The sequence below is a fragment of the Canis lupus genome, chromosome 14, assembly GCF_011100685.1.
Source record: "Canis lupus familiaris isolate Mischka breed German Shepherd chromosome 14, alternate assembly UU_Cfam_GSD_1.0, whole genome shotgun sequence".
NCBI lineage: Eukaryota > Metazoa > Chordata > Mammalia > Carnivora > Canidae > Canis > Canis lupus.
The window spans coordinates 14,299,473-14,326,398 of NC_049235.1; the positions used below are offsets into that span (position 1 = coordinate 14,299,473).

Genomic DNA, 26,926 nt, shown 5'->3' on the forward strand with positions numbered 1-26,926 from the left:
GAGGTCCAGAATCTTTTGGGGTTCCTGGAGGTAGAATTCATTATATACTTTCATCATTGTTGTGGCTCTTTTCTGGTCCCTGAACGATTAATGCATGAAGAGCTTTAAGTGCAATTTGTAATTGAAGTAGCTTGTGAGTAGGGGCTTTTCTATTTGCTTCTAGCTTGTTCCAGATTTATAGCCTCTATTTATCAGTTTTTATCTTGCTTTTGAAAGAATGATCAACCCATCAGGGCTGTTGCTGTCCAGTTGTGCAGGGCGTTTAATGTCTGGTCTGCTGGCTGAAATCCAACCTGAAGTCATCCATTGGTGAAATTATTAGCCTCGTCCTGTTGGTATCTACCTGGAGGAAGGAAAGCTTTTTGTTCCCCCCTACTTCTCACCAAAGTCCAGTGTGGGATAATACACCCCTCCCTCTGTTTGGCCAGCTAATACTCTCCCCTCTCTGAGAGTAAAACACAGACACATAGGATTTTGGAGTGTACCTACTGCTGAGCTCAAGTATGTATTACATAAAACTGCAAATCTGTTAATGTGCTTTAGAGCTCATGTACTGCCTCTCCTTTTCCTTATGCCTGAAGGGAGGTATTTTTACTTCCAGATGCCGGAACTACTGTGATTTAAAACCTTTTAATCATTTTCTTTTGGAATGCCAATAAGTCAAAACAAGAATTAAACAAAACTGGAACATATTTTTAAAATAACATTTAATGAATACAAACTTATAAAAGTAGTCATCCCTTAACATGGGGAGAACATACAAAAATAAAAGGTCTATGAGCTTAAAGCTTTTCCTAGAATACAGTGCAGCTTAGTCTAACATTTTTATGCAGAACAGTTTGGATTTGTTAAAAGCTGTACAGTTCATTATTTCCATCTACTCCAAACTCATTCTTTCCAACCCAATGTAAACTAGAGGAGTCAGCTGTGTTAGGATAATCAAGTTGGTTTGGTGGTTTGGGGAGGAAGGATGTGGAGAGGGACAAGAGGAGGAAATTGGCTTCTCTGGTCCATTGTGAGGCTTGGAGCCCTTGTGGTTGAGGCCAAGGGTCAGGCTTGGCACTGTAAAACACCAAAACCACTGGAGGTGTTCTTCAACTTCTGGCTTCATGGATGGCTTTTCTTAACTACACAGGCAGAACATTTTTACTAGGTTATAAAAATAGAGTTTTACTCTAGGTAGGCTTGGTTTTACCTCAGTGTGGCATTTCAATTTTATTGACAAACTATGGCCCAGTAAAAGCTCTTTACCAAAAAGCATGGTTAACCCCAGAGGCTTTCTTTACATCAACCTGGATAGTATTTAATTTTGAAGCAACCATTCTCTAGACAAAGAGCAGCCTTCAACTCTGGGACACTTACATGGCTGTTTTGCACAAAATGGAGTAGATGAGTAGCAACATTTTCTGTCTTTTCCCTTGATACTCTAGGGTCAGCATCACACACCACAGGTCTGCTCACAGTTTTCCAGGATTTTCGTAACCTTGCTTAGGTGGGTCATGGATAAATGAATGAAGCATGTGTTCTGTGTATCTTCTCAGTGTACATGAACTGATATGAAAGACAAAATCTATGAAAGGTATGATGAAACCAATGCCTTCATCCAATGCCAATGATATGGACAAGGTTAATTTAGAAATAATTTGGCAATATATATCAAATGATATTAAAAGTTCCTTAATTTTGTAATCTCAATTCTTGCTAAGTATTCTAGTGAAATAATTTAAAAAATGGAAAAGAGTTATAAGTGCTAAGATATTCTCTGAAATGTTATTTGTTTTAGTAAAAAACAGATATAACCTACATGTTTAGTGTAATGGTTGAATAAATGCCCATTTGATGTAATATAATTCAGCCACTAATAATACACATATATCATGTAAGTCAGAGAATAAAACCACTGATACATTAAGTGAAAAAGGAAGGATGTAAAATTGAATGTAGATGGAACTATTTTCAAAAAGTTTTATAGAGAAATATCCTAGATGGTGGGTGATGTTTTAATATACTTTAATCATTTTGCATCATGTAGATATGATAAGTTGAAAAAAAAGAAAAAATAGATGGCCTTTATAAGGCAGGCAGAAAAATGCCAATCTCAAAGCCTTTTGTTTATTTCAGTTTGTGGAAAGAGGGTACATGAGGCTCCTTTCAGCTCCATGCATGAGCCAAGAAGGCCAATCCTGCTGAAGGTCATCTTGGAAATGGCACTATCATTAGAGACGGAGGAAACCATCCTGCATTCCAGCAAAGATTTGAGAATGAACCAAGTCTCATATTGCAGCTACTGTTCATACCTCTCTAACCATAAGATTTTACATAATTCTCTTTCATCTATGCATTGGTCAAATTTATACTTTCATTATTCATTTAATTTCACTGCTTAAAATTATAGTAAGCCCTGATTATAGAAGCCACTTTTTAATACTAGAAATCCATTTCATAGATGATTAGTATTGAACGATATTTGGAATATTCTATTCACCAAGCATACCATAATACCTAAATCATGCAATCCTAGTATAGTGCAACTTTACAAAATTCATTTAGCTTGCTATCTAAAATTCTGGGTTTTTTTATTTCAACTTCTTGTGCAAGGGCTTTTATCAACCCTTCCTTGCTTATTGTATAATGAGAAAATCCAAGCAGATATCTCTCAATTTTAACTCAGTGTACACCTTTCCCTACACCTATTCCTTTTAGAGAAAGGATCTTATGACAAGAATAATAGATTTGCATATATCCAACCCATGGTTACTTCCAATCAGTTGTGATATTTTTGTGGTGTTATAAAATAGTTCTCCACAGTACAGATCCATGTTGGCAAAAGCAAAATCAAAGAGTACATTAACTACAGAATTCACTATAGCAATACTTATGATCACTTTCACTTACAAAGAACAGTAAGAAAAATTCTCATTCCTTTTACTTCATTTGGCCCTCCTTCTCAGATGTATCTCAGAAAGCCTTTATCAGTGGCCACCATCTTACTGTTTCTTTTTCTTTGCATTCAGCTCTTGAACCAGAAAAGGAAGTTGCATGTATTTCCCCTGGATTTTGCAAGACATTAGGTCATGCATGTTGCCCAAAGCAAAAAAACTTTTTAGCGTGAAACCACAAAGCTAACTGTGACCTTAGCCCCGCTGCCTCCGGGAAGAAGAGAGGCAGGGACCTCCATAGATTCATCACTAACCTGAGATTAAATGGCAATCTATTCCTGTCAATTTCTAAAAGTCAGGCAGCAGTTCCTTCTCTGTTAACAAACTTTAAGCTATAGTGTGAGAAAAATTCTTTCTTAGCTGTGCGCATTACATAGTCTCCTCTAAATATACAATACTATAATTGAGAGTCCAGGTGAATTGAGCTTTGCTTTAAATATTGTCCATCTGATGTTGGTTTTGAGTTCCTCTCCCAGCCCTGGCGGATTCGTGTAAGGGTCTTGTCTATACATGGCAGGATGAGGATAAACTTGATCACCAGCACGGTGCAGGGAATGATGAGCGCTATCACATAGGCTGAAGGAAGATACCATATGAGACTTGCAGGACTGAGGAACCTCTTTCCGCCGTACACCAAGGTGTGGGCTGTGCACAAGATCAGGGTCAAGTAACCCAATTTGGACTATATAAGCAAGAAAAAATACATATAAAAAAAAGAAAAAATACATATATATTAGCACTATATTTACAACTTAAAGTGAAACACTCTAAGCCAATGAAGAATATTTATTACCAACCACAAACCTTTGACATCTGTACCATTTAGAACACTCTTCTAAGTACTGGAGAAAGCATTAACCCTCCTTTGGGATGACAAATATTTCATTAAAAAAAGATTGTGCTTACAAATGATATGGTGGTTTTATCTTTTTTAAAAAAATTTTATTCTTGAAGTAGAGTTGGCATACAATGTTGTATTAGGTTCAGGTGTCCAACAGCTTGATTCAACAATACATTTTGTATGCTCACCATGATAAGCATAGGTACCAGATATCACCATACAACGTTATTACAATATTATTGACTATATTCCCTCTGCTGTACTTTTAATTCCCAGGATAGGTGACATAGGTGAAGGGGATTAAGTGGTGGTTTTATCTTAACTTGGCTGGATGGGAAAGTTTGCTAAGAGTAAACTCTTTTGAGTTAGAATAAATAATATACTTTGGCTTCTTCCCCAATGGAAAACTCTTTCCTTGATCAACTTTTCTGGAGGCCAAAGGTGAATAAGACACAATATGTCCTCAAGAAGCACCACATTAGGTTATGTTACTGACTAAAAGCAGATGCTAGATTGTTTCTATCACAATAAAGAACAATTAGAAAACTTTACTTTTGTTTATGTGTTTTGGCCTAAATTCTAAAGCTCAACATTTATTTCTGTCTTAATGCCTTGACTAAAGGTGTTAACATGAGAAAATGTTGACTGTATTTGTTCTCGGGGAAAAACTGCAAGACTTCTGAAATTTGAATAGTTTTATAAAATTCAAATCTAATTTCAGTTACTAAAGGTCTTTTCTCTTATACTGGTTAACAATGAGCTACATCAGAATAATCTGGAAGGCTTGTTAAAACACATTGTAGGGCCGCACTTCCAGAGTTTCTGATTCATTAGGTCTGGGTGGAGCCTGGGGATTTGTGTCTCTAATAAGATCCCAGGTGATACTGGGGTTCTAGGTACACACTTTGAATACTATTAGTTCATAAGAATAGTAACTAAATGCCAGACATGTCTGGTGGTTGATATGTGGGAAAAAAACAATTTTCCCTGTTACAGATCGGCCTTGAGTCTGGTATGATAACAGTCTAACATAGCTTGCTTTGATGGTTTTAAACTTGAGTTTAATACATGCCTTTTTGTATCAATATATCTGTATTCTAACGTTGATTTTTCAGAAGTAGAAATTTTGTCTCTGGGTTTCCTTTACCTTGTGCCTAGCACAACCCTATGCACAAAGTCTATTAGTTGTTGGTACTTTTCACTAGCTACTCTTACCTGTGGCCCTGGGAAGTAGGCAGTGATCTGGGCAAGTGATGCCCAGTTACGAAACAAAACTATTATGCTAGGCCTTTTGGTGCTAGAGTTTAGCATTTTCTCACTTGAACTTGGTTCACTTGCTATTTTTGTGACATTGCTAGGGAAGTGAAGGAGCAAAATGAAAATCTATGCGTGGTATGAGAGAAAAATGAAAATATTTGTTAAGCTGGACTTGTGCAATATAAAGGAGATTAAGTCTTGAAGCCCTTACCTGTACAAATCGGAACTCTCTCCAGTTGACCATATTGCTAACTGATGGCAAAGAAGTGATTCCCAGGAGTACAAACAGGAAAAACCCAAGGATTCCCAAAGCTACGTAGGAATCACTAAGCCAGGCAGTAGAAGTGCTAAATAGATCTTGTGTCTTGGCTGTTGCCTAAGAAAAATTATAAGTAATTTTAAAAAATTACATTTTTTTACAAACTGCCCAAACTTCTAAGGGGACTGAAAAATACCTCTGCATGGTATATTTGCTCAAGATAAATTGTATGTATTTCTTAATAATCACTTGAAAATAACTGAAGAGAAAAAATATACTTGGAAGTGATATTTCTTGGTAGGAAAAGTAATTGGTTCTGCTGGGACTTTATTATAATAGTTGACTCCAGGAGTTGTGTAGAAAGTTTTAATTGACCCCATAAATTTGAAAACAAAGTAAGCATTTACTTAAACCTTCTTTACTATATGGCTTTTTGTTCCCCAAGCAAAACTTGATGTTCTCAAATGATTATACCAAGGATTCTCTTTTTCTGCCTTACATGCTGATTATTCATACACAGGAAGCTTGGGTTCTTTCATGTTTATTTGTGTCGTAATATAGCATCAAGTCTGTCACACCACAGATTGAGAAAAATCAGGCCCTTAAAATGAGACTCTTACCCAAGAACTTCCCATGTATTTGTCAGGGAAATAATGTAGAGAAATCCACAGAAGTACCATCAATAAGTTATTGACTCATAAACTTTGAGAATGCAGTAAGATTGATCAAAACCAATTATTTCCAAACTAGAATGGATGGATAGCACTTCCTCTGGGACTGCTTTCAGACTCTCTAAGCTGATTCTCTCTGAATTTTTGACTATGCAGAAAATAGTATTTGACATTTGCCCAGAATTGTTCAGTTTTCTAGTTATTGAGGATGGCTCTCCTTGAGTCAAACATTAATGAAGTTATAAGCACCCTTTGTGAATTTGTTTACCTTCCTGTGACACAGGTTTGAACAGCCCCCTTATTTATAAGATGGTTGGTTTTGACTCCCATGTATAAAAATAGAAGTTTGAAAACACATTGGTTTACATTTATTGACTGTACCCCTCCACAAGGAATTCGAGTAGGTGTTATTAAGTTTCCTCAGCCCCCAAATCTGTCAGTTTGCCAGTATTCCAGTGAGTCTTGTAAATCTAAATTTCATTCTCAATAGTTGTACAAGATCTCAACTGAATTCATTAAAAAACCAAAACCAAAACCAAACCAAATCAACAACAACAACAAAAGAAAACAACCAAAAACAGACAGTAGCTCTAGTTACTTTAAAAAAATAAAGATGTGGTGATCCCCGGGCGGCTCAGCGGTTTAGCACCTGCCTTCGGCCCAGGGCATGGTCCTGGAGTCCTGTGATTGAGTCCCTCATTGGGCTCCCTGCATGGAGCCTGCTTCTCCCTCTGCCTGTGTCTCTGCCCCTCTCTCTCTGTGTCTCTCATGAATGAATAAATAAAATCTTTAAAAAAAAAACAGTAAAAAAATAAAAAAAGATGCTTAGAAAGTGATTTTTCTGTAATTGTGAAGTGTAATATGATGTAGCAAGATTTCTCTTTGATTTAAGGAACTGGAGAATATAAATGAGTAGAGATTTACCTGGGTAATGGTTCTGTTTTTCAGTGTCCATCGTACATAATAACGGATAGGAATCACAAGTGTGTAGAGGACATGGAGGAAGGCAAATCCCAGAGCTACCAAGCCAAGCTGCTTTCTGCAAAGCATCCAGTGGTCAAGCCAGTCTGGGAATCGGCGGTATTTTGTACCTCGGTACAGTTGCAGAATGGCAGCAATAACACCAGGGAGGTAAACCAAGGCAAGCAGTGTAAGCGCTGCTATCGGAAAGATACGATTTGGAATGGAAATAGCCAAGCGAAATGTGATATCTTTCTTGCTATTAACATAAGGGTAGATTATGTCTCTTATAACACAGTAGAAGAAGAAGAAGACACATAGAATAGCAGACAAATAGAAGGGGAACTTCCACATTGGAAATAGTTGCAGGGGGTAGTTTTCAATTTCTTTGGCTGCCATGAGAGATCCTTGATCCAGTGGAGTAAGCCCAAGAGTACGAACAATATCCATCACTCTTTGCTTGGCATGGCTATCATTTCCGCAGACAAACACCTGGGTGAAGAATAATTAATTAATAAATAATTAAATAATACTTATTTTTTGTTAATAGTTACCTTGAAAGTCTATATAAGCACTGTGCAGAACAAGGACATGCTTTTCAAACAAGGATGGTAGACAACATGTTTTAAACTTGCACAGGTGTGCTGGATATTTAAGCACTAAGGTTTAGGTTGAGGGTGGTTTTAAGCAGATTGACCTGATATAATAGGACCTGGTTCTCCACAGGGTGAAGGGTTTGATTTTTCTTCTGTATTTGTGGGTGCTACATCATCTATGGATTACCTTAATCTCAGTGAATAAATGGAACCAGTTTCATACAGTGTAATGGGAATGGAAAGGATATCCATCAACAATTTAACTGTGTTATTTTTTAGTACTTACACAAGGCCTCTGGAGCCTGACACCACTGGGTTCCATCAATCTAAAAGTTGAGGGTGCTGACAGTGGGCATAAACCACAACAATCGACTGTTTTACTTAGTTAAACCCAAGAAAATTATACATGGCATGTATTAGCAAACTGACATGTAGTGTGTATTTTATTTTGGAATTCTATGTTGGCGTCTTTGAGGTAAGTGCCCATTACAACATTCACTTTTTAAAGATTGAGTGTAACTTAATCCTTTAATTTTACCTGCCGATTTGCATCCAGTGTTCCAGACTGGAGAGCCCAGGCTGAGATGGTGTTAAATGCTTTTACTATGTGGGCTCCTGGCACCAAATGAGCAAGGTACTCTGCATTAGATTCTGGATACTGATTGATTTTGAGGTTGTTGCTGATGTCAACCAGTATTTTTCCTTTGAACACCTCAGTTAGTTCCTTGAGAAAATCATAATGCTCTCTGTGGACTGCTATGATTATGATGTCCGATTTCTGGGCTGCTTCTGAATAGCTGAAGATCTCTGCACCATGGGGCAGCAGACTGGACTTCTGGGGATTTCTACTTCCAAAAACAATAGAATAATTACACTGGAGCATTTTAAATGCTAGTGATCTTCCAAAATCTCCAGTTCCAAAAATGCATACAGTCTCTTGCTTTTCTGAAGAATATATAGTAGAAGGAAATGCATCTGTAGAAGTTTTTTCCATAACTGAAAGATAATAACAGAAATGGGAAACAAATATGAAAGCTCAACATGGAACAATTATTGTCATATATATTCTCATATGTGTCTTACTGAACAAAATCACTGGTCAAAAACTTCTTTTGTTGTATAAAGAGATGCAATGAAAAACCAGGACACTTATTGGCAGATGCTTTAAAGTTATATGGACATGTGTTGCAATGATACTGTTTGTCCAATACTTAACAGTTAGAAGAGTTCTCAGAGCAAAATCTAACAAAGAATTCACTAGTAAGGAAATTGTAGAGCAATTTACTTATGTTTCATGATACAGAAAATCCTAAATAAGACATTAGCAAACAGAATCCAGCACTGTTAAGAGAAAATGTACATTGATCAAATGCAGGTTATTTTAGGAGTGTAAAGATGAATTCTGTAAATTCAATATTAGAAAATCTACTAATATAGCTTACCATATTTAGAAGACATAAGGAGAAAAACATAGTCATATTTATGGATGCTGTATGGGCATGTGTTAAAATTTGACATTTATTTTTGACTTATAGTTAAAAAGGAACAGATAGGTATTTCCTTAACATACAAAGTATCTTTCTCAACCTAAAATCTAGTATCTAACTTAAAAAATAATTACCAAAAAAAATTATTAGAAACACTCCCGGAAAAGTCATTAGTCAAACAAACATGTCTGCTTTAACCACGTTAGTTAGTATTGTTTGGAAATTCTAGCTAACATAACTGACCAGAGAAAGAAATTCCAAGTATAGAAACTCAAAAGGAGTTGTGAGTGATGAAACTAGTTTCGCAAAACTGGAAAAAGTCAACTGAAAAGGTACCATACATATAGAGTCAACCCAACATCTTGTTTAGGAACCCAATTAATATCAATATTTTTCATATATTAAAAAATTGGTTTGAAGATTTAATAGAAGAAAGGGCCCTACTTAAAGCTGCAACAAAATAGAGAAAATATTTAGGAATAAACTTAACAAGATAACAAGACAGATACATGGTCTACATGAAAAGAAATATAAAATTCTACCCAGAGAAGATTTATGTAAATGGAAAGGTACAGCATGTTCCTGGATGGGCAGGCTCAGTTTTATGCAAATACCAATTTTCCTGAATTTAATCTCTAAATTCTGAACAAGAAAGTACTGAATAGGGGATAGTTCTATTAAATATTAAATATTTAATATCTAAATATTATAAACTTAAAATAATGAAATAATATGGTGTTATCACAGGAATAGAAAATGTTTAGTGAAATAGAGTAAAAAATATAGAAACTGACCTAAGCACATATGATAAAGATGTCATCTCAAGTCAGTGAGAAAAAGGTTGATTATTCAGTAGCAAATATTGATTGGGACAGCTAAATAGCCAATTGGAAGAAAAGGTTGAATCTATACCTCATATTCCTGGTACAAGGAAAATTTGAAATATATTAACGATTTAAATTATCTATCTATCTATCTATCATCTATCTATCTATCTATCTATCTATCATCTATCTACCTTCCTACTTTAAGTAGAACTACAATAAAAGTAGAAGGAACCATGTAGAATTCTTTTATAACTTGAGGGAAGAAAAGCCTCTTTCCTATATCACAGATCCCTGAAACCATGAAAGAATAAAGGGCTAAATAAAAATACAAAGTATGTCTCTCAACCTAAATGTAGTATCTAACTTAAAAGTAAAAATTGTCATTTATATTACATAAAAAATGTGATTTCATAAAAACAAATACCTGCAAAGCAGAAACCACTGTAAGCAAAGTCAGAAGATCAACAAACTAAAAAATATTTTTAATTCCTACAGATAAAAAAAGATTGCCCATTAGAAAATTGGACAAAGAATATAACTTTCATCCTAAGGTGATGCAACAATAGTAAAAAAATCTTAATCATATCCAAAATAAAAGAAATGCAAGATAAAATTAAATAGAAATACTGTTATAAAGCATGTGAGTTACTTTTTTAAAGTTTTTGAAATTTAAATTAAAAACAAACCAAGTAAATGTTTTAAAAGTTCCTATGGTCCAATAGAATAATCTAGGTTGTCCTGAAGTATATTATTTTTTCTTTCAGTAATGAATTTTTCTCAAAAACTTTATTTTAAATAACATTTATTATTTATACTGAAATTTTTAGGGGGAAAGGGGCGTGAGGGAGGGTAGGGAGTGGCGGGAGGAGGATGTAGGGTTGGATTGGGAGGTTAGGGCGGGCGGGAGTGGGGGGCCGATTGTTGAGGGCGTGGAGGGAGTCTTTCTTTCTTTCCTTCCTTCCTTCCTTCCTTCCTTCCTTCCTTCCTTCCTTCCTTCCTTCCTTCCTTCCTTCCTTCCTTTCTTCTTTCTTTTTCTTTCCTGTCTCTTTTGTTCAGTAATGTATCCCCAGTGTTAACAAGAGCACTGACTATGACAGACTAGGCACTTGAAAAAATTTGTTGAATGATATTAAAAAGGTGGAATGTAGATGTTGGAAATAACTGTTTGCTTCGTGTGCCAGGCACAGTGTGGGCACATAATGAAGAGGAAGTTGAATGATTAAAGTGTAGCCCCTAGGAAGAATAAAGGAGAAAAGAAGTTGGGAGGGTGTTGTGAAGACATTGCTTCTTTCACCCAAATGGGTTTAAAGTAATCCTCAGTGAATTTGCTGTGGAATTTTAAACTAGATGTAGTCACTATTCAATTCTTTTTTTTTTTTTAAAGCTTTTATTTATTTATTCATGAGAGAAAGAGAGAGAGAGAGAGAACGACTGAGGGAAAAGCAGGCTCCATGCAGGGAGCCCGAAATAGGACTCAATTCCAGGGCCCCAGGATCACACCCTGGCTGAAGGCAGACGCTTAACAGCTGAGCCACCCAGGTGTCCCACTATTCAATTCTTCCATGGTGGATTTCATGCTGATTGTAGAGCAGATGAAGCTTGCACATTTTTAATGGGATTTCAGAAATTTGCCCTTTCCTTCGTAGCCTATGGAAAACACCCATATTCTTACCTGAGTTTATGCAAAGATGTGTCCCTGTATCACAAGCAGATCATTTAGAGCTTTCAAGTATTCAGAAGTCATGGAAGAAATGAACAAGAAATACAAGACTTTCCTGCACTTCCACAGGAACTCTTTGAATAATTGAATTAATCACCACAACTAACTCACTTTTAAAACTAGCTGGTGAGTGATATCTTGAACTATGTCAGAGAAAGGCATGAGCACATGTGGAGAAGCACCTGATGATGATACGTGGCCTTTCATATGGAAACATAGCTGAGCTGTTGAGAAATTCTTAGTAGCATCTGCAAACACAAACCAGTTTAGCAATTTATATTATATTGGTTAGCTGCTAATCGGTTAACACCTGCTTGTTATAACTTAAATCTCTCCTACTGGTGAATGAAGCCTTGATTATTGTGAATGTGTTCAAAGAATGTCAGTTGGCAAGCTATCCCCTCACCTTTTATTGAATCTTTTTTCCCCTCCTATGTTATTTTTCTCTCTCATAATCAGATGAACATTTGCAAGCAAAATACAGATTTGATAAAGTTACCAGTGTCCTGTAATGAGATGGATGATATCTTTATTGACATATTCTCACTTGGATCATTTTAATTAATGCAAAGAGAGAGTGATTCCAGACTATTTTGACAATTTGGCAACTACCTTAATTTATTCTAACCTGTCATAAACTTTATTTTAATGGAGATATCAACTAAAGAGCTCTTTTTTTTGGGGTGGGGGGAGTCCAGCTCTTACTAGCACTATCAGCTTGAGTAAATTACTCAAACTCTTGGTGTCTCAGTTTCATCATCTTTTTTTTTTTTTTTTTAGTTTCATCATCGTTCAAATGAGAGATTGATAGTACCTACTTTGGTGACTGTGAGAATTAGATGAAATAATGTTTGTTTTGTTTTGTTTCTAAGAGAGAGAGGGAGAGAGAATAGAGAAAGAGAAAAGGGGGAGAGGAGAGAATCCCAAGCAGGATCCATGTCCAACACAGAGTCCCATGTGGAGCTCGATCTTACAACTCTGAGGTCATACATGACCTGACCTGAAAGCAAGTCAATCACTTAACCGACTGAGCCACCCAGTTGCCCCATGGATTAATGTATCTTAAAACAGTTCTTGAGACATAGTAAGTACTCAGTAAATTGGCTATCATTAATAGATTATTCAAGTATCTAGTGATTTTCTAATTTTCCAATCTATTAATTACCTAATTAATATAACCTTTATACAAATTCTATAAATTAAGGGTTAATTGTGCTTCTATAACTGATTATTGGAAATATTTAAAATTTATCTGAAATAGTATTCAATAATTCTTAAGAAATTTCTGCTTTCCCCACTTACTGCTTATAAATAAAATCTTATATGAAACGGCTTTAGAACATACAAGTTTATCAAAACACAGATGTATAAACAGCTCAAGAGTGAATTTCTCTCATTTGTAATTCTTACTCATTTTAATATTTCCCTCTTAAAATGCAGGTTGGCAATCCAGTGTAAACACACTTGGACTGTTACCAACCATTGAAATTATTTTTACTTTCTTAAATTTTCAGAGTTATCACTGGACAAACTGGAGATACAAAGACAGTAGGAAGATATAAAATAAAATATCACTTACTGACTTAAAAAAAAATACAGTCATTCCATTGGGCAATTAATTACTCCTTATCAAGTTATAGAAGTTCTAACGTTGATAATTGTGTTGACCACATCTTGAGCTCCTCCTCTCCACATCCTCCTGGTTTTACTTCCAGTTACTGGGCAGTAATGGAGCTCTGCTGAACTCCCTCTGCCCAACAAAAAGACTCGCTTTGGGGACCCACATCTTGTATCTCTTGATTCTTGTCCCAAGGCTTCTCTGATACCTACTTCTGCTTAATTTTCACACATGTATGACCCATGGGGCCAGCATTGACCAATGGGGGATGGGACTCCAAGGATAAATGCTTACCCTTTCATCGTCTGGCACTCAGTTCTGACACATTTTATAAGGCTCCTCAGAAAGTCCCAGTGAATTGAGCACAACTCCTCTGTAGTAGTGGCCTACTTAATGTTTTTTCCCACGATCTTTCTCATGTTCCTGATTTATGCTTCTTGTCCTCACTCCTGCTCCTTGGAATCACTTCCCTGGTAAACTATCTGCATGCAAACCTTTGTCACAGGCTCTACTTGCAAATCAACCCAGGATAATACAACTTTTTGATAATTTATTTTTCTGGAAAAAGAAAAATGATTGGACCTCAGGTTTCCATAACTGGGATGATGGAATAACATGTGAAAAATAAAAAGTTAGTAATTCTTTGGAAGAATTTCACCCTGAACTCTTGGAAAAAATTCTAATAAAAGGAGTTCATAAAAATGAGATGTATGCATAATCTAAACCACAAGGGAGATCAAGTTGAGGGTATGTTTTACAGTAAGTACTATGTAAAAAAGGAAGTTATGCCTATTTCTGACTATTTATAACTCAAAATTGCTCCCATTTGTAAACATGGATTAATGGAGGTAGTAAGATTTCTTATGCAACGACTTAAAAAAAGTTTCGTAATCCTAGTTTACTCTTAGATGTAGGAGGAAGGAATAAAGAAAATAAGAAAGGTGGTACACAGGGAGCAGAGTTATTAAGGGGAAGAAGAATTAAGATAGTTAAAACATAGCATGGTGATTTCTTTTTCCTTCTGCTTTTTACAAATCTCAGTTCTGTGTAACAGAAAACACAACAGGAATACCCCCTAGATTGGAAAAGCTCCAGGACTGATTTTTGTCTCCTATGGAAGCATCTCCCACAGAGGCTCCTGGAGACCAGGGCCAAACAGGTAAAGTGATCCTACTGGATGTTCATATAGATTAAGAGATTGGTAATCAATAGTGCAGATGCAAAGGGTTGAAGATGACTTTGAAGCCATGGTAGCAGCTGCCAGAGAATCATGTGTGCGTGTCTGTGTGTGTATGGCATTAGACGGGGAACCAGGTGTGGCTCATGTAGAGTCTTGCCTGTCGTCTCCCTTGGTCTGCAGATCCCACCCCAGGCTTGGGGAACCTGAGGTGGCATTCTTTGGGATATTCCAACTAGATGTCCCATAAGGATCCTAGGGCTTGTCTGGCTTTTGCATTTTACTTCTATCACCACCCCCAGAGGTCAGAGATTAGGGAGGCCCTGGCTATTTCCAATTTAAGAGGATTCTAGCATATTAAAAACATGGAAATGTCCAAATGAGATAACAAAACCTGCATTTTTAAAATGTTTACACTTAACAAATCAATGCTATTAATGATAGAATAATTTTATTTGAAATGGTTATAGAAAAAAAAAAAAAGAAATGGTTATAGACTCACAGGAAGTCCTAAAGCTAGTACAAGAGGTTCCTGTGCATCCTTCATTTGCTCTACTGGTTGCACTGTACATAGCTATAGTGCAGTATCAAAACTGGGATATTGACATTGGTGTAATGTGTGCATATGTCATTTTATCCCATAGGTAATTCGTGGATCCACTGAGGTTAAATCAGGATACAGAGCTATTCCAGCACTACCCTGTGATTGTTGTACTTGCCCTCTTCCCTGCACTCCTAACCCTTGGAAACCATGCATCTGTTCTTTAAATCTCTAATTTTGTCATTTTTGAAATGTTTTATTTTTTTTATTTTTTATTTTTTTTGAAATGTTTTATAAATGAAATCACACCAAATGTGATCTTTTCATAATGGCTTTTTTTTCCCATTTCACATAATGCCCTTGAGGTCTATCCACTTTGGTATGTGTATCAGTAGGTTCTTTTTTATTGTTCAGTAGTGGTCCACTGTATGGACTTCATTTGCTTATTTTTTACCTATAGGCCATTTGGTGAAAAGTCATCTCACCTTATACCATCTTCCAGTCAGATTTTTATGTTTTAGCTGTTGAATTTTTATATATTCTAGATATGAATTATTTGTCAGATATGTGGTCTTCAAATATTTCATCCCGCTCTGTGGCTTGTTTTGTCATCATCCTAGCAGGGTTATTGATATAGCAGAAGTTTTAAATTTTGATTAAATTTAATATATTGCTTTTTTTCTTTTATGGATTGTGCTTTTCATGTCATATATAGGAATTCCTCACTTAAACTTTGGTCCTGAATATTTTCTCCTCAAAGCTTGATAGTTTTATATTTCACATTTAAATCCATTATCCATTTTGAGTTAATTTTTATATAAAGTCTGAGGTTTAAGCCAAGTTTATTTATTTTTTTGCCTATGAATATCTAATTGCTTCCCTACCTGTTATTTAAAAGGCCATCCTTCTTTCATTGAATTGCTTTTGTACCTTTGTCAAAAATCAGTTGCCTGCACACGTGTGGCTCTATTTCTGGCCTCTCTATTCTGTTCTATTGATCTATGCATCTGCCTTCTGCCAATTCTAAGTAGCTTTGATGCCTTAAAATTAGGTAGACTGATTCTTCCCACTTTTTTTTTTTTAATTTTCAGAATTGTTTCAGATATTCTAGTTCCTTTGCCTTTCAATGTAAGTTTTAGGATAATCTTGTCCATAGCTATAAACAATTGTATATTTTAACTGCTTATACTCCAACAAATCACTGATTTTGGCATATTCTAAAAATACAACACAACCTATTTTGTTTATTTAGGAGATAATTACAGTTTGTATAACGATATTAATTTATGTTAAAGCATAATAGCAATGTACGGTTATCTGATAAATAGATACAAATCTAAAGTTGTATAATGGACTTCTTTTCATCCTAAGCAGTATATTTCTGTATATGCATAGCTGTCATTTGGAAAATACATCAAAATAAAAATTTAAAGTCCCTTGTGTATCAGCAGCCAAAGGCTAACTGACTTTTCCCCCCTCTTTTTGCCCTGGAAGAGATCCTATTCCTTATTCCTCTTAGTGAGAACAGGAATCAACAATCCAACCAGGCCACTTCTAAAAGGTGGGCACTTTTTTGCCTTTCTTTCAGAAAATGGGCGATTTGATTCCCCTAATGTTTTCACAGAGTGAAGAGGAAAATATGTGAATACTTATGAATATAAGATCATTTGTAAAAATGGGAAGAGGAAAGAAAATCTTCCCCCTCTTTCTCAGGTGCAGATAGACCTGAAAGGAAAAATTAACCTTCATGAATCTTCTTATATCTTGTATCCTGAGAAATTTATAGAAAATACAAATTAAGGTAAATTCTTTTATATAAAGATTTAATCTTAGTTATACACAATATTATATTTGTTTTTGGCTTACCCAATTTTGCATATTTATACAAACTGAAAATGCAAAAAATATTTCTTTAAAAAGGTTTGGAAGTAATCATGAGAAGGACTATAAAGACAAAACTATCATCACAACACACAAATTTGGGTAATAGAAATAGTGTGCTGGGAATCATAAAGACGTATAAGTGACAAAAAAAAAGGACCCATTTAGAGAATTTGGTTTGGATGGGAATGCAGGAAGAGGAGGCCATGATGGTGGTACAGACAGATGTCTTCCTGGCACTCTTTCTAGACTTTTATTTGACCATCAAAGCAACTTCTTAGAATAACTAAGGTTTATAAAATGCAAATACCACCACAAAGGATTATACTAGAAACCAGGGGTTCTCAGCCCTGGTGCATATTATTATTATACAAAGAACTTTTCATAAAATACAGATGACCAAACTCCTGGAGAGTCAATCAACAAGTCTAGGGTAGAGCCTGGGCAATTTTTTTTTTCTCCAAAAAAAGCTCCCCGATGATGATCCTACTGTTGAGCCAAGAATGTGAACTAGTGCCTGTTAGCTTTCAGCTAACGGCCTGCTACAGTGGTTTTCTTCACACATTAAAATCAGCTAGGTAGATATTAAATGCTAGGACACAACCCTCCTGAGATTCTGAATCAGTTGGTCTGAGAAAGAGCCCAGACATCTGTTATTTATTTATTTATTTATTTATTTATTTATTTATTTATTTATTTATGATTTTATTTATTTATTCATGAGAGACACAGAGAAAGAAGCAGAGACATAAGCAGAGGGAGAAGAGGACTTAGGGAACCACTCAACTGCTGAGCCACTCAGGCATCCCCAGACATCTGTATTTTAACAAGCAAACAAAGAAAACAAACATACAAACAACAACAAAAACCAACCCAAACAAGCAATCGATTCTAAAGAGCACCCAGGACTAAGCACCACTACAAATGAAAAAAGATAAGGGTGTCTTTTTTGGAGAGGGATGGTGGGGAAGAAAAAGGCAGAGAGAAAGCAGGGTGTTGATGAGGTTGTCAGGGGTTGCTGGAATATTTCACCTGCCTTACAACAACTTTTTCCACGAAATAGTCATTGGCTGAATCTGAGAGGCTAGAATTCCTATTTTTATGAAAACCAGAGGCAAGAATGAGTGTGCAGGACCCACAAGGAAGAGAATCAAAGGAGCCAGACTCAGGGCTTGGTGTCAGACTGCGGGTAGGCTTTGTCAAGGAAACCTTGACAAGTTGTTCTCCATGAGCCACAAAGTTCGTCGGATCAAATCCTCCCACAGATCTAACAGAGTACTCCTGAATATTAACTCTCACATTGTGCCATTCACTACCTCATTTATCATTTGGATAAAATAATTATTAAAGATATTCTCCCCCTTTTCCCACTTAAGAATTCAGCTTTGAATTCTGAAACGATTGCTCATCGAAGAGTATGAATTCTTTGGCAGGTAGTATCCCCACAGGATGCATACACTTCCACTGATGTTGTACCACACAAATCCAGTGATCTGGCTTAGCCCCTTCCAGGGAGTTAGAACACAAATAACACTTTTAAACTCTGTAAGATGTGACATGATTTGTCATTTTAATTTGATGCCTGGAAACAGGGATTTTTTTTTTTTTTTAGTCCTTCCTTCTGTTTTATTTTTCCTTCTGAATTTCAACCCGAAAGCACTACATGACTTGACAACATATTTGTAATGAGCTGAAGCCCATCAATCAAATATTTCCTTTTATCACAAGGCATAGGGGCAGGAGGGAGTTCTGCAACAGTGCCAGGCTTTTTGTGATTAGAGCATTTGTTTTAATATATCCCAGGGAGAAATGGAAAGCAAAAACTATTTTAAAAAATTTAAAACCTTCCACTAACATGTGAACCCATCCAATTTTTTTCACTGAGGTATTTCTGTATTTAGTGAGATCAGGGTTCTTCAGGGAAAGCAAGCATATTTACATTTAAGCCCATATCCTTTTCTGACAGGTATATATTATTGCAGCAAAATCAGAAGACTTTGGCTTAAAAAGACCTCTGATTGCAGTTTATGAAAAATGTAACATCTAGAATCAATGGATTCTTTTACTAATTATATTTTTTGACATTCAGTCTTCAGTGTCTATATGTTATTTGAAAATATAGTTAAAGTATATTTCTTATTTTAGCCTCTGTGGTTAGAAGTACCTCTGTTAGTAACAGCCACTGACTAACATATCTAGCATTTAACGCATTTAATCTAAATAAGGAAACCACTGCCGGTTGGTTGCTGAAAAACTGATAAATTATTGCAATTGTATTGTAAGAAAATGTTATTTATCTCATAGCAACCAAGTTTACTGGTGATTCGTTTTTATGCTAGCTAATAGAATAATACAAAAAGAAACAGTAGTCTTAACTTTTATGGTTTGATCAAGTCCTAACTAAATCTAACCTTCACATTAATGTTCTAGAGGGATATATACCTCCTCAGGAATTGCTAATAAGTAGAACTAGCTATGGCCTGTGCTATAACCAAATGATTGTTAGTAACATTTCATTACTAACCAATGAATTACCAAGACAGCAAGGAGATGCAGATCTCTGTTACCTATTTTAATTGTACTTTAAAAGAAAAAGGATTTACTTTTAAGTTCTTTGTGAAATTCCAGTTCATTCAAAAATCTTTTTAATGCATGTTTTCTCATTTAAATCTCAGCTTCATCTGTCAAGATAGATGAAGATTGTGTTATGATTCCCTGGCCAAGAATTTTATCATGTAGGTTCATTATCTACTGACTAGGCTGGTTAGTTCATTTGATTAAAGCCTGGGGCTCATGACAACAAGGTCAGGAATTCAGTCTTGTCTGAGTTAATTTGCCTTGACCTCTATTTATCTTCTAAATGCTGAACAACTTCTTACGAATCTGTAATTCACCAAAGATTCAGCATCAGGACAGAACCTGGGCTGCCACCACCAGAAAAACAACTGTATCTCATGGATTAGGTGGCATTTTGCTTATACACACTACATGAGCATTTGTTTACTGAATAATTTGGGGATTGCAACAACCCACTTAGTATTTAGTGTTAATGGATTTTGCTTTTTCTAGGATTACTGTGGTCAGAGATTTTTAGCAAGAGATTTGATCATTTCTATTTTTTTTTTGTATTGAAGACTTTATTGATTTATTTGAGAGAGTAAGAGAGAGAGAGAGCATGCAAGAGAGACCACCAGCGGGTGGTGAAGGGCAGAAGGAAAAGGGAGAACAGCAGACTCCCTGCTGAGCAGGGAGCCCTACTTGGGGCTTGATTCCAGGACCTAGAGATCATGACCTGAGTCAAAGGCAATGAGTAACAGACTGAGCCACCCAGGTGCCCTGATCATTTCAATTTTGAATGAAAAAAATTTTTTTTTGTTTCAGTAAGCTTTCTATTAATAGTCTTTTATCTTCATATTGAGACCACTAAATTATCTGAATATTGATAATTGCTAAATTAGTTTGGGGGTAGAGGAATTTTGATGTGAATCTGATCCTACTCTGAAGTCTTTGCTGATGAAACGCCATTCTGCTTCATGTTACCTATCTTCTTACCATTTTTTAGAACTCTCCTGGGGGTGGGGCACCTGGGTGGCTCAGTTCATTGAATGTCCAACTCTTGGTTTCTACTTGGGTCATGATCTCAGGGTTATGAGATCGAGCTGGTCGCTCCCCTCCTTAGACTCTGTGCTCAGCGTGAGTCCCCTTGAGATTCTCTCACTCTCCTTCCGCTCCACCTCCTGCTCTTCAGCACACATGTTTTCTCTCTCTCAAATAAATAAATAAATAATAAAAAAAGAAAGAAAGAAAGAAAGAAAGAAAGAAAGAAAGAAAGAAAGAAAGAAAGAAAGAAAGCAAAGCAAAGAAAAAAGAAATCTCCTGGGGGTGATTTACAGATTCTTGGGAAAATAGTCTCCATCTTTTGGGTATCATTTTCTTCTTTCTAAGCTGGCTCTCAGAGGCAAGGAATCCCCAGTGGCCACTGGGCCTCTAATGTTTGCCAAAACTGATGAGCTTGAGCTTGAGGGCAAGACCTGGCCTTGCAGCTGCTCCATGTCTTACCCCAGGGAACAAAGTGCTCTTGAAACTAACTCCTTCCCCCTTCTTTGTGTTAGCCTGTGATAGACAAGTTTGAGAGAGGTCCTGGTTGATAAATATTTTTTAATGAGATGCTCCCTATTTTAAATTCCTTGGTTTTCAACCTCAGCTCATTTCAATGGTATGGCTAGAGCTGGCCTACCAGATGAGGGCTTGAAATCAGCCATGGTGAGAGTTTTCCCCCATGAAAACCAGCAAATGCTAGCAATTGGGACTTTTTTTTTCTTAGTCATTTACCAGCACTCCACCGGCTGTTTCTCTTCCACTCATCCCTTCTCCTCAAGAATGGCATGTGATCATGGAAATGGGAAAATAATTTGGCTGATAGGGTGAAACACTTTTCCATTCCTACCTGCAATTTAGGCCTAAATCTCTTTCCCTAGGGGCCTCCCTTCTCAGAGGGCCCCTACACTCTAATGCAAATGGGGTCTGTGTGGCTCCCTCTTGACCAGGAAAGGACCTACACACTGTCTGCCCCAAACATGGAATTAACACAATGCTGCCTATAAATCTGATACTTTTAGACTCTTGCTTCCCTCAGGGAGATAGAGGTGGGGGGCCTCTTGCTGTACCACCCTCCCCAAACGTATATCTTTCCATTTTGCAAGGTATGCCTCAAGAATGCACAATTGGGGACTGCAGTCTGGGAAAACCAGAGGCAACTGGCACCTTTCATTATTAACTGAGCCAAACCATTTGCCAATCTATGAACTGTTTTCTCCCCAACATCCTTTCCTTTTCTATGAAGAAATAATGGGGAACATAATTTTTTTGTATAAGTATGATTTGCTGTAACTTAATTCTTTTGAACTGTTCACTAAGCTTCATATCTTATGCCATGCTTTCAGGTATTAAGGAAGGTCTAACGTGCTTTACTTAAGTTAAACTAATTAAAGCCTTTAAAAATTCAATATTCCAATTTTCATGACCTCAGTTAAATGCCTTAATCGTATTGTATCACTCTTTAAAATGAATTAGACTCCAAAGTATTATAGTTACAAATTTTTTTTTATGAAACTTACCCGGTATAAATCTTTTTTTTTTTTTTTTTTTTTTTAATTTTCTTATTTATTTATGATAGTCACACAGAGAGAGAGAGGCAGAGACATAGGCAGAGGGAGAAGCAGGCTCCATGCACCGGGAGCCCGACGTGGGATTCGATCCCGGGTCTCCAGGATCGCGCCCTGGGCCAAAGGCAGGCGCCAAACCGCTGCGCCACCCAGGGATCCCGAAACTTACCCGGTATAGTAACAACCTAATAAGGTTACTAAAATTAAGGTTAATGAGAAAAAATGCCAAGGTTCCTGCAATTTCCTCCTTCCTTAAAAAAAAAAAAAAACCTTATAATAATCTCCATTATTTATTTTATATGCACCATACAGTGCAAAGCAAGCTTATGCTTCTCCTGGATTGGCAAGCAGTTGAAATCTGGACACTTCAGCCTTAGGTTGTACAGTGCAGGGGGCACCTCTGCTCATGTCCTGCTACCTCCATAAGAGTTCACATCTTCCAAAAATAAAAATCAGTTTATCAATGTCTTGGTAGGGCTTCATGTTTTCAATAAAGTTTTTGAACAGATTCTCAGTGCTAGGCACTGTGCTGTGCTCCAGTCTTGGGGAGGATGGAGACACATCATCAAACTGCTCTAACCTGCTGTGTAAGGACCCAAGCACAGGAATGTGCACAGCAGACCCCACATTAGAGAATGGGCACTAATTTAGAAAAAGTGGAAACAGAACAAGGAGTATACTAAAGTCTGCACGAAATTGCTTCAGCCATTGTTTAATTTGTGTTCAAAGCTGTTTCCACACCCTGTAAAAAGAGCAGGCATAGATGAAACACACAGAATCAGTGTGGACCATTAATTGCTCCCTCATCTTCCCAGCATTGGTGCCATTGCCACTGAACCTGATTGGAGCCTTCTGCTCTGTTCTTAATGCCATTTTTTCCCTTCAGTATTTGGATCTGAGACAGAAGAGACTCCCTAGTTTGCATTCTAATAACCTTCTATGAGGTGTGATATATAGTTGTACTGCTACCTTTTTGGTTTCTTTCTTTTTTTTTTTTTTTCAAAATGATAGTTCCTAACTTTTCAAAATTACCCTTCACACACATTTTTTTTTCCTTTTAAGATGAAAAGTGGGCTTTACTTCAGCCTGACATTAGGATTGCTCATACAATCTACATTTAAAAAAAACCATATTTCTCTCAAAACAAGTCTTCTGAAATATTTGACTGTCAAAGTACAACGTAGTAAGAACTCTCCCACATGGTATCATAAACTCTTCTGGGGCATTGTGGAGAAGGATTTGGATCAAGATGTCAACATCCTGCCTAGTTAGAGTGGAAACACTTCCTCTAGTAGAATAGTACATTCTTTTTGTAGTGATACATTTCTGAAAGATGATCTTCAAACAGTACAAGCATTCTTTGTTCTCTTTTTCTTAATGATTTTGGAAGAACAAATTGTTTATGTATATAGGCCAAATATGTTTTCTGATCATGCATTGTTTTAAGCATTAATTATCCTTTAGTTACCTTCTTGGCTTTGTTCCTTCCAGGACTAATTTCTTCTCAACAATAGAACAAGTGTTAATTAAAATCATTTTGGAAATGTCCTACAAGTCATTCAAAATATCCTGAACAGGTTTAATACATCATGCAGAACTATTCAGAAAGTCTTCATCATTAACTAATGAATGATTTTCTTTGGATTTACAAAGAACAGAATCAAATAGGTGACTTCAGAGTTCTTGTCTTTGTAAATCTTATTTCTGTTATTTCTGGAGTAACTACAACTTCAAAAGAATCCTCCCACCCAGAAAACTACATTATTCATAGTCTGCATAGAATCTTACAGTAAGAATTATAGGTAGATGTGGGGATACGCACTTAGCAAATGACCTCCTTCTTGGAGGACAACCCAGAGGACACTAGCTATAAGGAACCCTAGCAAGTCTTCAAGTTTGAAGGGTTATTAGGCACATACCTTTGTCAGTAGCTTTGTGGCCTTCTTAAGATTTTTAAAAGGAAATGATTTTTAAATTCCAGTTGACAAAAAGATCCAAATGACTTCTAAAGAGAACAAGAGGATGAGGATCATGAAACACTAGATTGCATTTCTGAGGGTGATTACAGAATCAGCTACCTGGGAGACTTTAAAAGGAGAATGAGGGCAGCCCCAGTGGTGCAGCGGTTTGGTGCTGCCTGCAGCCTGGGGTGTGATCCTGGAGACCTGGAGACCTGGGATCGAGTCCCACGTCGGGCTCCCTGCATGGAGCCTACTTCTCCCTCTCCCACTCTGCCTGTGTCTCTGCCTCTCTCTCTGTGTCTATGAATAAATAAATAAAATCTTTTTTTTAAAAAAAAAGGAGAATGAAAATAAAATAAATAAAAAAGAAAAAACTAAAAAAAAAATAAGAGAATTTATGTCCTTTTAATAATGGCATTAACAGTGGTAGAGTGAGTAGGGGCAGTCCTTCAGGAGATAGGGAAGAGCAGAGTGACTGCCCAGGATTGCTTCGATTTTGAAATTCTATGACATCTGAATCCATTTTTTTTTTAAACTGTTCAGAAGCAGGCTCAAGGCCCAGGGTTTTCAATTTATTAACAGGCATATAAAAATGTATTTGGTTACTTCTAACAGCAGTTAGCAAGTGTAAGCAAGGCAGAAGTCTAGAAATTATTCTCAGGTTAGGGGTCAGGTCTTGTACATATTGGTTTCTGAAACCTGAAGCTTCTATGTGAACTTCTGCAGAACCATAAATGTTGCCAGTGGAGAAAGTGCTATGACCCAATTTCTCTGTACACATGTACCATTTACTTTACAACCACAAAGCCTGATAAATAGAGGAAAGCTTCATCCTGTTTTCTGAGTTGGCAATGTTTGCCATGCAGATAGAAAACATGCAGGTGGAATTTCATTCCGTGCTAAATCATAGCATTCTGAAAAACTCGAGGCCTTGCAAAAGGCTGTATCTCAAAAAGTTACTGCTTCAAATAAATGTGCCATTTTATAAAATTACACCTACTGGATCAGAAAAAATGTTCTTTCATGTGAGTGACATTTATATGACTGCCATTTATAGGGAATAGGACATTCTCACATAGCATGGCTGAAGAATGCTTTTGAAAGCTGAGAGTATTCTCTGAATGATAAACGTGGTAGAAGTCTAAGACACTTGTGTGGGAAGAGATGCCCCACAACCGAGTAGCAGCCCTATGAAAATGAAAATTGGCTTATTATGAGGAAAGTAATTGCTTGGTTATATTTATTGCATGAATGAGACTTTCAATGCATTTCAAACCAGCAAGCATCTTTAGTAATGGACTTTCACTTTGTTACAGTGTTGGACTGTGAGGATCATCTGATCCAATAGCCTTTTATTTTACATACAAGGAAACAGAGGCTAAGGTGGTGAGCTGCTAGTTGGAACTAGGAATAGGATTCTCCAGCTTCCCTCCCCTATCCTCCATCCAATTCATCTTCATCACACCAGTCATCTTTTTTAAAAAGTTCCTAAATTATTGGGTAGCCCTAGTGGCCCAGCGGTTTAGCACCACCTTGGGCCCAGGGCGTGGTCCTGGAGTCCTGGGATCGAGTCCCACGTCGGGCTCCGTGCATGGAGCCTGCTTCTCCCTCTGCCTGTGTCTCAATCTCTCTCACTCTCTCTCTCTGTCATGAATAAATAAATAAAATCTAAAAAAAAAAAGTTCCTAAATTACTATCTGGAGCGAAAAACTACCATCCAGCTGCCTCTGGACAAACAGGGAAACCAGGCTATATTTATTCTTCACAATAAATTACACGTCAAAGTGTCTCTGGAAAGGACACGGATATCGAGGTCAAGGACGGAAGCGGTGGCAGCTCTGAGGACAGATCTCGGCTCTTGGGAGGGTCTGGGGCTGCGGAGCCCGCCAAAGCTACCTCCTTGCAGGCTCCCTCCCCAGGAGCGCCGCAAGACCGCTCGCACCCCGAAGTGAGGCGCGGAGAGGAAGGCACACCCTCCGCGCTCTCCGGGGCGAGGAGCCGTGAGCTCGGGGAGCTAGACGCCCGCGGACGCCCCCTCCTGGAGCGCGGCGGGGCGGGGCGGGGGCGCGGGGCGCGGGGCGCGGGGCGCCAGCTGGCGGGGGACTGGGGTCCTGGACGCAGGGGCCCGGGCGGGTCGAAGCGAGCAGGGAGCGGGGCTGGTGGCGCAAGGTGCGAGGCCGGACCCACCTGCTGAGACGTGCTCGGGCGCAGCTGCGGGGCGCGGGCGGGCTCGGCGAGGGCTCGGCGAGGGCTGCGCGTGGCGCCTCCGGCGGGTATAAGAGGCCGGGGAGAGCCGAGGGAGGGCCCGCTAGTTTCGCAAGATGAGCGGTGAGGAGAGCGTTTCCAGGAAGAGTTCGAACTGGGAATCCCGGGCAACTGGAAGAACCAGACCTTCCGGCGCTCCGCTGCTGCGATCGCGGCAGACACTGCCCAGGGACCAGCCTCCCGGGGTTTTCACGGGTTTTCCCCAGAGCCCTTGGAATCTGTGCAGTCCAGGCAGATGGAAGCTTAGCGAGGCTGAGCACGATCCCTCTCCTGAGGCGGCCAGACAGCCCTGAGTAGCTGTGAAAACACTGCCTACCTGGTCTAGACTTCCAGGCATTTCTCCCATTGCCATTTTGTCTCAATTCAGCATAAGAGGTGACACGTCTTTCCACCTCTGTCTGGAAGCCTTGTGTTCTTGTGGGGCCCATAGCATGGGTGATCTTGAATTTGGAGGGTTTAATTTAGGTGGAGTAAATCGTTCAAAAGAAACAAGCCAAATGAAAAAGAGGGATGATGAGATAGATGCCCTATTGTCTATATAGATCTATATACTATTGCATAATAATATGTAATAATATATGCTGCATAATTATAGATATGTAATTGGATTGATAAATCTTTACGTACAGGAGGAGAGCAGAAGCTACAGCTATGAGGGGTTTAAGATTTAATTCATCATGATAACCTATGTGGCAAAGCACCACTGCACTCTCAAACTGCAGTTTAGAACCTAGAGTCCTTCCAATCTTGCTCTTGCCCAG

General features: G+C 37.7%; 1 protein-coding gene and 1 long non-coding RNA gene across 3 annotated transcripts; one reads left to right on the forward strand and one right to left on the reverse strand.

Annotated features, from left to right (window-relative positions):
* Positions 1-690: 690 nt before the first annotated feature.
* Positions 691-26,288, reverse strand: LOC119876970 (STEAP4 metalloreductase). 2 transcript variants are annotated; one of them, XM_038556725.1, is made up of 6 exons: positions 26,088-26,288; positions 23,859-23,944; positions 8,062-8,519; positions 6,892-7,419; positions 5,249-5,413; positions 691-3,621 (listed from the first exon to the last, which is right to left on the reverse strand). In XM_038556725.1, exons 3-6 carry the CDS (start codon positions 8,515-8,517, stop codon positions 3,337-3,339), a joined length of 1,434 nt encoding a protein of 477 aa, XP_038412653.1. In that variant the 5' UTR covers positions 8,518-8,519; positions 23,859-23,944; positions 26,088-26,288; the 3' UTR covers positions 691-3,336. The 2 variants fall into 2 exon arrangements, with proteins under 2 accessions (XP_038412653.1, XP_038412654.1); XM_038556726.1 differs by lacking the exon at positions 23,859-23,944.
* Positions 6,886-16,325, forward strand: LOC111098741. The gene is made up of 3 exons (XR_005369355.1): positions 6,886-7,098; positions 14,217-14,334; positions 14,997-16,325. It is a non-coding gene; the product is annotated as an uncharacterized LOC111098741 (long non-coding RNA).
* Positions 26,289-26,926: the final 638 nt, after the last annotated feature.